The 13,110-nt window shown below is 40.4% G+C and overlaps 1 protein-coding gene across 2 annotated transcripts in view; it reads left to right on the forward strand.

The window, feature by feature from the left end:
* KNTC1 (kinetochore associated 1) overlaps window positions 1-13,110 on the forward strand; it is a 78,770-nt gene that overhangs the window by 26,327 nt on the left and 39,333 nt on the right. For both annotated transcript variants that reach the window (XM_046025946.1, XM_046025947.1), the window contains 11 exons: window positions 3,822-3,933; window positions 5,141-5,284; window positions 5,468-5,524; window positions 5,617-5,718; window positions 7,922-8,041; window positions 8,135-8,278; window positions 8,972-9,070; window positions 9,697-9,800; window positions 10,209-10,308; window positions 10,930-11,064; window positions 11,757-11,876. In XM_046025946.1, the coding sequence (XP_045881902.1) occupies window positions 3,822-3,933; window positions 5,141-5,284; window positions 5,468-5,524; window positions 5,617-5,718; window positions 7,922-8,041; window positions 8,135-8,278; window positions 8,972-9,070; window positions 9,697-9,800; window positions 10,209-10,308; window positions 10,930-11,064; window positions 11,757-11,876 (1,237 nt within the window). The remainder of the gene's footprint in view (window positions 1-3,821; window positions 3,934-5,140; window positions 5,285-5,467; window positions 5,525-5,616; window positions 5,719-7,921; window positions 8,042-8,134; window positions 8,279-8,971; window positions 9,071-9,696; window positions 9,801-10,208; window positions 10,309-10,929; window positions 11,065-11,756; window positions 11,877-13,110) is intronic.

A 13,110-nucleotide genomic window follows, 5' to 3' on the forward strand; every position in this document is an offset into this window, starting at 1 on the left:
AGATGTCCAGGTCCAAATCCCCATTAATCACGTGGCAAAATGTGATGAAGGTTGAGGACCTTGAGATGGGAGATAACTTCGGATCACTGGCGTCCTTAAGAGCAGAGAAGCCTTCCTGGCTGTGGTCAGAGGAGATGTGACAAAGGATGAATGGTCAGAGACACAACGTTGCTGACTTTGAAGATGGAAGAAGGGACAACAAGCCAGGGAATATGGGTGGTCTCTAGAGGCTGAAAAAGGCAAAGAAAGAGACTCTTCTCTAGAGACTCCACAAAAGAGTCTGCTAACACCTTGACTTTGACCCACTGAGAACACTTATTGGGCTTCTAACACAAAAACCTATAAGATAATAAATTTCTGTGGTCTTAAGCTGTTAAGTTTGTGGTAATCTGTTACAGCAGCAACTAGAAACCATCTTCACTGGTTTTCTTCTTTTGAGATTTGATTCAAGCATACATTTTAATTCCTTCAAACCAGTATTATCCAAGTTTTTTTGTTTGTTTCTATGTTTGTGTTTTTACTCCTTATTTTTCTTTTTTTAAATTTAAATTCTGTTACTTAACATATAATGTATTATGTTTTAAGGGTACAGGTCTGTGATTCATCAGTCTTACCTAACACCCAGCACGCGTCACAACTCATACCCTCCCCAGTTATCCATCACCTAGCCACCCTGTCCCCCGGCCCCTCTCCCCTCCAGCAACACTCAGTTCGTTTCCTAAGATTAAGAGTCTCTTACGGTTTGTCTCCCTTTCTCGTTCCATCTTGTTTCATTTTTTCCTCTCTTCCCCTATGATCCTCTATCTTGTTTCTTAAATTCCACCTATCAGTGAGATCATATAATTGTTTTTCTTTGATTGACTTACTTCGCTTAGCATGATACCCTCTAGTTCCATCCATGTTGTTGCAAACGGCAAGATTTCATTTCTTTTTTTTTTTAAGATTTTATTTATTTGACAGAGATCACAAGTAGGCAGAGAGGCAGGCAGAGAGAGAGGGGAGGAAGCAGGCTCCCTGCTGAGCAGAGAGCCGGACGCGGGGCTCAATCCCAGGACCAGAGCCAAAGGCAGAGGCTTTAACCCACTGAGCTACCCAGGTGCCCCAAGATTTCATTTCTTTGATACCTAATTAATATTCCATTATAAACATACCACATCATCTTTATCCATTCATCTGTTGAGGGACATCTGAGCTCTTTCCATAGTTTGGCTATTGTGGACACTGCTGCTATAAACTGGGGTGCACATGCCTCTTTGGATCACTGTATTTTATCTTTGGGGTAGTACCTTCCCAGTTTAAAGAAATCTTATTTTGGGGACACCTGAGTGGCTCAATCAGTCAAGTGTATGACTTGATCTCAGCTTGGGTTGTGATCTCAGGATCATGAGCTCGGGCCCTGTGTCACACTTCTCGCTCACTGCCCAATCTGCTTGAGATTCTCTTTCTCCCTCTCCCTCTGCCCCTCCCCCTGCTCATATGCATACGTACTCTCTCCAATAAATAAATAAAACCTTTTTAAAATATCCTATTTGGGGGCGCCTGGGTGGCTCAGTCATTAAGCGTCTGCCTTCAGCTCAGGTCATGATCCCAGGGTCCTGGGATCGAGCCCCACATCGGGTTCCGTGCTCAGCAGAAAGCTGCTTCTCCCTTTCCCACTTCCCATGCTTGTGTTCTCTCTCTCACTGTCTCTCTCTCTCTCTCTGTCAAGTAAATAAATATTTTTTTAAAAATCCTCTTATTAGGATTTTAAATTTTTATTTATTTTTATTTTCTTATTGGGAGTATGCTGAATGGAAGATCAATTTGGGGAGAACCAGCATCTTTACATTATTGAATCTTCCTTTTTAGGGACGTTATGTCCTACTCATTCTGTCCTTTTTTTCATGTTCCTGAGCAGTATCTACTCAGTTGTCTTTATATAGCTCTTAAATATTTTTCCTACTCCTATAAATGGGGCATATCTCCATCCTATTTTCTTTTTAAGATTTTTTATTTATTTGACAGACAGAGATCACAAGTAGGCAGAGAGAGAGGAGGAAGCAGGCTCCCTGCTGAGCAGAGAGCCAGATGCAGGACTTGATCCCAGGACCCTGGGATTATGACCTGAGCGGAAAGCAGAGGCTTTAACCCACTGAGCCACCCAGGCACCCTCCATCATATTTTTTTTTTTTTAAAGATTTTATTTATTTATTTGACAGAGAGATCACAAGTAGGCAGAGAGGCAGGCAGAGAGAGAGGAGGAAGCAGGCTCCCTGCAGAGCAGAGAGCCTGATGCGGGGCTCGATCCCAGGACCCTGAGATGACCTGAGCCGAAGGCAGCGGCTTAATCCACCGAGCCACCCAGGCGCCCCCCTCCATCATATTTTTGAATGGTTATGAAAAACTATTGATTTTTTTTTAAAGATTTTATTTATTTACTTGACAGAGATCACAAGGAGGCAGAGAGGCAGGCAGAGAGAGCGAAAGGAGGAAGCAGGCTCCCTGCTAAGCAGAGAGCCCGATGTGGGGCTCGATCCCAGGATCTTGGGATCATGACCCGAACCAAAGGCAGAGATTTTAACCCACTGAGCCACCCAGGCATCCCAAAACTATTGATTTTTTAAAATTACTTTTTAATCAACTACTTTATTGAATTCCTTTTTTTTTTTTTAAGATTTTATTTATATATTTTAGAGAGAGAGCATGCACAAGTAGAGGGGAAAGGCTGAGGGAGAGGGTGAAGCAGACTCACCACTGAGCGGGGAGCCCAGCGTGGGATCCCAACCCTGGGATCATGACCTGAGCCAAAGGCAGACACTTAACCAACTGAGCCACCCAGGTGCCTTTGCATTCCTTTATTATTCTTAATAATGTTTCAGTTGCTGGGCGCCTGGGTGGTTCAGTGGGTTAAGCCTCTGCCTTCAGCTCAGGTCATGATTTTAGGGTCCTGGGATCGAGCCCAGCATTGGGCTCCTTACTGAGCAGGGAGCCTGCTTCTTGCTCTGCCTCTCTGCCTACTTGTGATCTCTCTCTTTCTCTGTCAAATAAATAAATAAAAATCTTTAGAAAAATAATGTCTCAGCTGATCTTATTTTTTCTAAGTATGTGATTATATATTCAAATAATGATAATTTTGCCTCATTTTTTCCCCCTTATCTCATCTCATTGACTGGTACTTACAGAACAGAATATATATTTTAAAGATTTTATTTTATTTATTTTAGAGAGAGGGAGGGAGAGTGACAAGCAGACTCCCTGCTGAGTGCAGAGCCTGCCACAGGGCTCAATCCCAGGACCGCGAGATCATGACCTGAGCCAAAAGCAAGAGTCAGACAGTTAACCGACTGGGCCATCCAGGAGCCTCGCATTCATTTTAAAAACTTATTAGGAGCACCTGGGTGGCTCAGTTGGTTAAATATCTGATTTCAGCTTAGGTCATGATCTCAGGGTCCTGGGATTGAGCCCCACATCAGGCTTCCTGCTCACTGGGGAGTCTGCTTCTCCTTCCCCCTTTGCCCTTTCCTGGGCTCTTGCTCTTGCTTGCTTGCTCTCTCTCTCTCTCTCAAATAAATAAAATAAAAACTTAAAATAATTGCTTGTATATGTGTGATTATCCCAGGAAGAACCTTTAAGGAGAGATGACTTTCAGAGAGGATGACAGGAGCTCTACAAGTCTGGGATAGGAAGGAAACCACTTTTTAACTGCATCATCTTTGGAACTTTTTTAACTTTGCGGTGGGAGGAGAAACTAAACAGCTAGTTAAAATGTCCAACAGTATCCACTTGTAACATTATGACCTTAATTTTTTAACTACCAACTTTTTCCGTCTCTTACTTTGCAGTGGTAGTTCTTGGATTGAATTTCTGAATAATGAAGATGACCTTAAGGATATCTTTTTACAGCTACGAGAAGGAAACCTTGTTTGTGCACAGTACCTTTGGCTTCGACATAGGGTAATCTGTTTTGGATTTTGTTGTTAATGGCTTTATGGCTCCTGGGATAGGTGATTGAATCTGTTGGCTTCATGTGAATAAAGGGTGTCAGGTGTGAGTGGGCAATGGAATGTTTGATAAAATTATCCTGATGATATTAAATTAGAGGTGAAGTTACTTTAGAAGCCTGTTTTATCTCATTCAGAGTCCAATTAACTTCTAAACTTAGCTCAAAAGGCAACATTTTGGGGCACCTGGCTGGCTCAGTTCGTGGAGCATGTGACTTTGATCTCGGGATTGTGAGTTCGAGCCCCACATTGGGCACAGGGATTTCTTTAAAATCTTAAAAAAAAGAAAGGGGCATCTAGGTGGCTCAGTGGGTAAGCCTCTGCCTTCGGCTCAGGTCATGATCTCAGGGTCCTGGGATCAAACCCCATATCGGGCTCCCCGTGCAGCGGGGAGCCTGCTTTCCCTCACCCCGCCTGCCTGCCTCTCTGTCTACTTGTGATCTCTGTCAAATAAATAATAAAACAGAATCTTTTTTTTTTAAGATTTTATTTATTTATTTGACAGAGATCACAAGTAGGTGGAGAGGCAGGCAGAGAGAGAGAGGAGGAAGCAGGCTCCCCGCTGAGTAGAGAGCCCAATGTGGGGCTCGATCCCAGGACCCTGGGATGATGACCTGAGCCGAAGGCAGAGGCTTTAACCCACTGAGCCACCCAGGCGCCCCTAAAACAGAATCTTTAAAATCTTAAGAAAAAAGAAAGCAACGTGTTATTGAATGATTTATTGGTGGGCTTTCTTAAGTACTGCTGGTGAAGTTGTTCCTGTTACAGCTCAGACTGTGTAAAGGATTGTGCATTAGCAGCTCTGCTCTGATTCCCTCCATGCTGGCCGATATCGTGAGGTCCAAAAAGTGGCATCTTGGTGTGATGTCACTCGTGGCCACATGGCTTGTTTGGGTTTGCACTATCACCTCCTATTAAGTTTTCCTTCCAATGCCAGTTCCACTGCCCCCTAATTTATTAGTTGGTCCTTGCTGTCATGAGAGTTCGTGGGATTCGTGGCTGCCAACGACTCATCAGTATGGAGTAAATCACCCTTCATGCTCGTAATTAAGACAGTAAAATATTTCCTAAAATGACTTCCTAACAAGTCTTTCCATTTTGGGAGGCTGTTATTTTAAATCCGTCCAATAGATCCTAATTTCTCACTCTGTATAATTTAGGCAAATTTTGAAAGCAGATTTGATGTGAAAATGCTTGAGAACTTGCTCAACTCAATTTCTACACCAGTGTCTTTGCAAAAGCTTTGCCCGTGGCTTAAAAATGATGTGATCCCATTCGTGAGAAGGGCTGTACCTGAAGGGCAGGTGAGTTGCCTTCAGTATTTCCACTCTGGGTCATTCAGGTCTAGCCTTTGCCTTATATCACTGCAGAGTAAAGGGAGGTAACGCCAGGTGGTTCATTGTCTCTGTTGAAAGATTATCATGGGAGTTTTAAATTATTTCCTTGATTATCTGCTATTTTATTTTTAAATGATATGTCTGTTTCAGAAAATTCTTGCAAGATGGTTGGAACAAGCAGCCAGGAACCTTGAATTAACCGATAAGGTAATACCAGTATAATTAGCACTGAAAAGACATTTCAAACACTCGCAGTGGCATGCAACATCACTTTTAATGGTCTGTGTTCCTCTTTAAAGGCAAACTGGCCAGAAAATGGACTTCAACTGGCAGAGGTATTTTTTACAGCAGAAAAACCGGATGAGTTGGCATTGGTGTCCTGTTGGCATTGGAGTTCCTTGGTATGATATAGAAAATGAATTCTCAGTAATAAAGCATTCAGTTTATGTTAAAGGATTTGGTACGTGTACTAAGAGATACATGTACTTCTTACATTTTCTGTTTGTGTGTTCTTTTATTGTGTACATCTACAATTCACCATCCAAACAGGAAACCATATATAAACATACTCCTCAGTAGTATAATTAGAATTTTCTGCCTTGGCAGCAATTCACAGTCCTTTAAAGGAATGAAATTTAATAATGCTTTAGGATTAGTTTTCAAGATCTTATTTAAACCAGCAAACCACTCCCAGTTCTAATTGCAGTTCTTAGGCATTCCAATAGCCATTATGGCTTAAGTACTAGTGAAATTTTTAAAAGATCAAATTTAAAAAAAAAAAAATGCTGGGACTTTTTTGACTGAAAAAAATAGCAGTGCTGGAAAGGTTACTAAGCTCAAGAACACTGCTGTTATATTTGATGTTAATTTGAGGTTCATGAACTGAATTTAGTATTAGACTTCTCAATTTCTTAAATTTATTTCTTTTTCCCTTTAAGTTTCTAAAAACTAGAAAGCATTCATTATATTGAAAAAAAAGGGAAAGTATATTTTTGTATTTTAAAAAAGTCCATTGGGGGTGCCATAAATTAGTTTATAAATTAATATGTGAGACATCCTGGTATGATCTCAACTCCAAAGTATTAAGGACTTAAGTAATACTTAAGTATTAAGGTAAACCTTAAGGTAAGGTAAGAAGGTAAACCTTATATATGATAATATACATTATAAAATTGCACCTATTCCTTAAATTTCTGGAGCCTAAAAATAAATAATAAATTTCCTCCTGCTTTCTGATACAGCAGATTCTTTTTTTTTTTTTTTAAGATTTTATTTAATCATTTGACAGACAGCGAGAGAGGGAACAGAAGCAGGGGGAGTGGGAGAGGGAGAAGCAGGCTTCCTGTCAAGCAGGGAGCCCAATGTGGGGCTCGATCCCAGGATCCTGGGATCATGACCTGAGCTGAAAGGAGATAGACGCCTAATGACTGAGCCACCCAGGCACCCCAGATATAGCAGATTCTTGCTAATAATTGTACTTACTGGTTATATACTATTAAAAATTAAATAGGAATTTTTCGGTGTATGTTTCAACCAGTATATTGATATGTATAATCAAAATATATTGATCATTATAATACATTATTCCATAGAAGAGCTTTTCTTCTTGTTATAAAACACTGCCCTGTCCTAGGAAGCTTGGGTCACTTAGTTGGTTAAGCATCTGCCTTCAGCTTCGGTTGTGATCCTAGAGTCCTGGGATCGAGCACCATGTCCGGCTCCTTGCTTGGCAGGAGCCCTGGTTCTCCCTCTGCCTCTGCTCCCCCTGCTTGTGCTCTCTGTCAAACAAATAAAATCTTCAAAAAAATAAAAAATAAAAAAACACTATGTCTTTTCCCTGTTAATTGTCTTTATCAATATTGAAAATTGTTTCTTGCATATAAGTTTATGAAATGTTACAGCTTTATATCTGATCTTTATTTCTTAATCTATACAGATGGGACATTGAGGGCCATCTAAATGATGTTTATGTACATAAGCATAAAATATTACACTAACGTTCAGGGGTACCTGGATAACTCGGTGGAGAGTGAGACTCTTGATCTCATGTGTAAATTCAACCCCTGCATTAAGTGTAAAGATTACTTTAAAAATAAAATCTTAGGGCAGCCTGTGTGGCTCAGTCGGTTGGATGTCCAACTCTCGATTTGGGCTCACGGTGTGATCTCGGGGTCGCAAGACTGAGTCCTGCGTCGGGCCCCACACCGGGTGTGTGGAGATTGATTGATTGATTTTAGAGAGCACAAATAGGGGGAGAGGGAGAGAATCCTCTCCCCCAACTAGGGCTTGATCCCCCCAGGACTCTGAGATCATGACCTGAGCTGAAATCAAGCGTCAGATGCTTAACTGACTAAGCCATCCAGGCACCCCTAACATTGAAGTTTTTCTGTTTGTTTGTTTATTTGTTGAGAAAGAAAATTGCCTTTAGAATTCTGTTGGATTCTAATCTGTACCTTTGCACTAGTTCGTGAGTTAAAATTCCACAAAACGTACAGGCATTAGGTGCAGATTTCCTCTTATGTACATAATCATGGTCATTTTTTATTTTATCTGAAATAATTCTGATTTTTCGGTGCATTTCCCCTCTCACACTTCTGTTTTTAGAAGGATTATCAGAACACGGAGGAAGTATGTCAGCTAAGGACTCTGGTAAATAACTTGCAGGAGTTGATCACATTGCATAGGAAATACAACTGCAAACTGGCCCTCTCTGATTTCGAGAAGGTAAAAACCTAGGATTTATTGGAAATGTTATTTTTTAATGACAGCCACTATGACTAGAACTTGCATCTCTGCCGCCTTTCTCTTGGCACCCAGGAGACTACAACCACCATTGTGTTCCGCATGTTTGATAAAGTGTTAGCCCCAGAGCTGATTCCTTCTGTTTTAGAGAAGTTTATAAGAGTTTACATGCGGGAACATGGCTTACAAGAGGAGGAACTTCTCCTGCTCTATATAGAGGTAACTTCTTTATCTCTAGTCTTTTCTCCTTGTGTCTGTGTGTGTCACTGTTTAAACATCTAACCCTATAAGCCTCTGCCTTTGGCTCAGGTCATGATCTCAGCGTCCTGGGATCGAGCCCCGCATCGGGCTCTCTGCTCAGTGGGGAGTCTGCTCCCCCCCCCAACCTGCCTCTGCCTCCTTGTGATCTCTGTCAAATAAATAAATAAAATCTTTAAAAAATAAAATAAAATAAACATCTAACCCTATAGGGAGTGTCATGCTTTACCATCGGGATTTATGCAGCAGATTGTATTGGTTAATGCGGTATACTGATTGACTGGTAAACTTGGGCAGAATGGGATAATATTAGGACTTTCTCCAAATGCTTATTGTGAAATAAGAGGAGCAGGAGCTCAATCATGTGAGCAAGTGTTTTCACACATTAATAAGCTGCAGTCATCTGATTTGTAGATTCTTCAAGAATATTTCCTTCTTAAGTTCCCTTGTCCATATAAAACGAAAGGCCAGGGCCTTGGCAATTTTGTTTTTTGAGCATTGTTTCACATTCATGGCTAAGTTGTTTCTGTTTTTGTTTTTGTTTTCAATCTATAAAAGCTGTTTTTCTATATCTGTATGTGTTTTTACTTTTTTTTTTTTTTTTTTTTTAGTGAGAGTTTCAAATTTAAAAAATATATGTTTATCACCTTTTAGGATTTATTGAAGAGATGTAGCTCGAAGTCCACATCACTCTTTGAAACTGCATGGGAAGCAAAAGCCATGGCAGTCATAGGCTGTTTATCAGACACAGATGTAAGTAGATAGTGACCATGTAGATTTTCCTTTGAGCATTGCATCTTTTCTGAAAACTTTCTCTCTGATCACAAAGGCAATAGCATATTTGTTGAGAATTTGTGAAGTTTGGAAAAAGAATAAAAATAAATAAATAAAAACCACCCATAATTCCATTTTCTTTCATTATAGAAAATAAGAAGTAAAAATTTTCCCATTCCCATCCCCAGAAGAACCACCATGGTTGATTGGGTGCATACATTTCTAGGCTTTTCTATGATTATACAAACACGGACACATTTTTTAAATCTGTTATAACACCCTTATATTATGACTTCCCACTATTACCATTATAAACTGTGAAAAAGGCATGAAAAATAGTTTTAAACACAGAGACTAGAGACTGTTGAAAGGAATAGAGCTATATGACTTCACTTTCAGCAGAGAAAATATTTTTCTGAATTTTTCTAAATAATGAAATTGCTCTTGATGTGTGAGAATCAGATTTGCAGTCAGAGGAGATACTTTGAGCATCCACACCGTAGATGTAAGACCTCTGCTGCTATAGATGAGGCAGTGTTATTAATTTCCATGAAACGTGAATCCAAGGGCTCTTCTGCACGGTCAGCGTCTGTGTGTCTTCATAGCTCATATTCGACGCTGTGCTTAAGATAATGTACGCCGCAGTGGTTCCCTGGAGCGCAGCGGTGGAGCAGCTGGTGAGACAGCACCTAGAAATGGACCATCCCAAGTAAGACGGCAGTCTCCCCGATCCTGGTGTGGGTGTTGGATAAGCCTCCCATTTCCCCTTGACATTCATTTAGGTTTTATGCCCTTTACTGTGTCCCTTAGTATTTCATTAAAAAAAAAAAAGAAAAAAAGACAATCCATGTTAATATCAACAAATTTCATGGGCGCCTGGGTAGCTCAGTCAGTTGAGCGTCTGACTGTTAATTTCAGCTCAGGTCGTGATCTCAGGGTCCCGGGATCGAGCCCCATGTTGGGCTCTGAGGTCAGTGCATAGTCTGCTTGTCCCTCTCCCTCTGCCCTTCCCAGCCCCCCTTGTGCTAGCTTGCCTCACTCTCTCCCTCTCTCAAAGAAATGAGTAAGTAAAATCTTTTTAAAAATCATTTAAAAATAGGAGCAAATTTCGTTTCAGAGTCAAGTTATTACAGGAAAGTTACAAACTAATGGAGATGAAAAAACTTCTACGTGGCTATGGAATAAGGGAGGTGAACCTCTTAAACAAGGAAATCATGGTGAGTACAGTAGTTGAAGGGTCTTGAACCCCGCTGTTCCATTCTGAGGGCAGCTTGGGAAATGTAATAAGGACTTCATATTCTTAAAGGCTAACAGAGCTAAGTTCTCCACTACATTCCTTTTGTAGGATAGAGTGTGAATAGGACGTTCAGGGGTGCCTGGCTAGCTCAGTAGGTGCAGTGTTCGACTCTTGACCATGGGATCATGAGTTCAAGCCCCACACTCACTGGGTGCAGAGATTACTTAATTAAATAAATAAAACTTAAAAAAATAATAAAAATTTTTTTTAAAAATTGGGTATTCACTTGTTTATTAGGATAGTAAAGATAAAAAATAAGGACATTAAGAAGCCAAAGGAGTATATCAAATCATCACATTGTACACCTAAATATACGCAGGGTTTATTTGTCACTTATATACCCCAAAAAAACCAGGGTGGGGGAAGGTAGACAGGACTATCATAAAATTCAGAATATAAATCGTGTTTTAATTTTTCACACAGCTTAGTTTTTTTTGCTGCTTGATTTTAATTGGATGAGTACTTTGCATTTATGAACAAAGGACTTCTGGGTTCTCTGAGATTTCATAACGAAGAAATGTATATATTGTCTCTGCTTCAGAGGGTGGTCAGATACATTCTCAAGCAAGATGTCCCATCTTCCTTAGAAGATGCTTTGAAGGTGGCTCGAGCATATATGTTGCCGGACAATGAAATTTACAGTCTAAGGATTATTGACCTGATTGATAGAGATCAGGTATGAAAGTTCTGTATTGTCCTTTCTTGGGTTTCTTTGTTAAGTAAATCTGTAAAAGCTCAAATCACTCAAATTACCTGAATAGATTATCACAAAAGAAAGTTATACCAAGGGGCACCTGGATGGCTCAGTCAGTTAAGCATCACCTTTGGCTCAGGTCATGATCCCGGGGCCCTGGGATCGAGCCCCGCATCGGGCTCTCTGCTCAGCAGGGAGCCTGCTTCCTCCTCTCTCTCTGGCTGCCTCTCTGTCTACTTGTGATCTCTGTCAAATAAATAAATAAAAATCTTTTAAAATTAAAAAAAAAAGTATTTTATGACTAGCTATTGGGCTTTCATACTCTTTGATGTTTATGAAACATAGACTCATGTTTTTTATACACTGTAGGACCCTTTGATTCCAGAATAGTGCATGCATTTTCTTTTTATATTTTAAATGTCTTTATTTTGATATAATTCTATAACCATGAGCATAGTTAAGAATTATCAAATACAGAGGGGTGTATTTGAATTTAATTTTTTTTGTTTGCTGTCATCAAAACCAGAGTTATCAGCTTTTTTAAAATATTAGACCATATTCTATTTTTTTAAATACCATCTTTTCACCTTTAAATAGAAAAAAGCAAGAGGTAAGTCTAAATTTTCCTTTACAAGTACCAGCTGTTTTTTCTTCCTTTCAAACACTGTTTATAGGGTGAAGACTGTGTCCTTCTGTTGAAGTCTTTGCCTCCTGCTGAAGCTGAGAAAACTGCAGAACGGGTAATCATATGGGCCCGGTTGGCATTACAAGAAGAACCAGATGATTCTAAAGAGGTGAGATTTTTCACTACATACAGATAAATCCAGTATTTATGGATAGTAATCAACAGGATAGAAAAGACAGATAAGCAGATAGGAACATCTCCTCTTCTCACCACTAGAACATCCTAATGTAAAACTCCTTGTGTAAATTTGCTGCATAGAAAAGAACCACATATGGCTGTTTTGGAGCAACGGCTTGAGCCCTCACTGATAATCTGGGATGTACAAACCAGAAGGATTAATTGAAGTAGACATTGTACACGAAGGGTTTTCCATAAGCCTTTGCAATATAAACATGTTTCGTGTTATATAGGACATAGTCATTACTGTCAAATAATGACGTCAGCCACACCCAGTCGATTAAGCATCCAGCTCTTGGTTTTGGCTCAGGTCATAATCTCATGGATCATGAGATTGAGCCCCACATCAGGCTCCAAGCTCAGCGGGGAGTCTGCTTGAAGATTCTCTACCTCTGCCCCACCCCCCACTCACTCTTGCTTCTCTCTCTCAAGTAAATAAGTTTAAAAAAGTCATGTCAGGGGTGCCTGGGTGGCTCAGTGGGTTAAAGCCTCTAGAGGCCTTCAGCTCGGGTCATGATCCCAGGGTTCTGGGATCGAGCCCCACATCAGGCTCTCTGCTCAGCAGGGAGCCTACTTCCTCCTCTCTCTCTCTCTCTCTGCCTGCCTCTCTGCCTAATTGTGATCTCTGTCTGTCAAATAAATAAATAAAATCTTTAAAAAAAAAAAAAGTCATGTCAGCCACAGAATGCATGGAAATCTAAGTAATCTTAAACATTGAAACCTGGGGGCGCCTGGGTGGCTCAGTGGGTTAAGCCGCTGCCTTCGGCTCAGGTCATGATCTTGGGGTCCTGGGATCGAGCCCCGCATCGGGCTCTCTGCTCGGCAGGGAGCCTGCTTCCTCCTCTCTCTCTGCCTGCCTCTCTGCCTACTTGTGATCTCTCTCTCTGTCAAATAAATAAATAAAATCTTTAAAAAAAAACAAAACAAAACATTGAAACCTGGGAAGTTTCAAGAGTGCCAGTTCTCTTCTTTAGAGAGGTGAGGAAACAATACCTAATTTTTTCAGGATAGTTGGCATTTTTTCTCTTTTTATCCTTTAGAGATAGTTATCCCCCAACCTCTCTCAGCAGTCCATCTCAGTAATTTTTTACCTTTAGGGAAATCAGTTTGGTTATTTTGGCATCTAATATTTATTACGCTCTTCCAGTACCGGAGGCCTTAGATTA

Source organism: Meles meles, chromosome 12, assembly GCF_922984935.1.
Source record: "Meles meles chromosome 12, mMelMel3.1 paternal haplotype, whole genome shotgun sequence".
Taxonomy (NCBI): Eukaryota; Metazoa; Chordata; class Mammalia; order Carnivora; family Mustelidae; genus Meles; species Meles meles.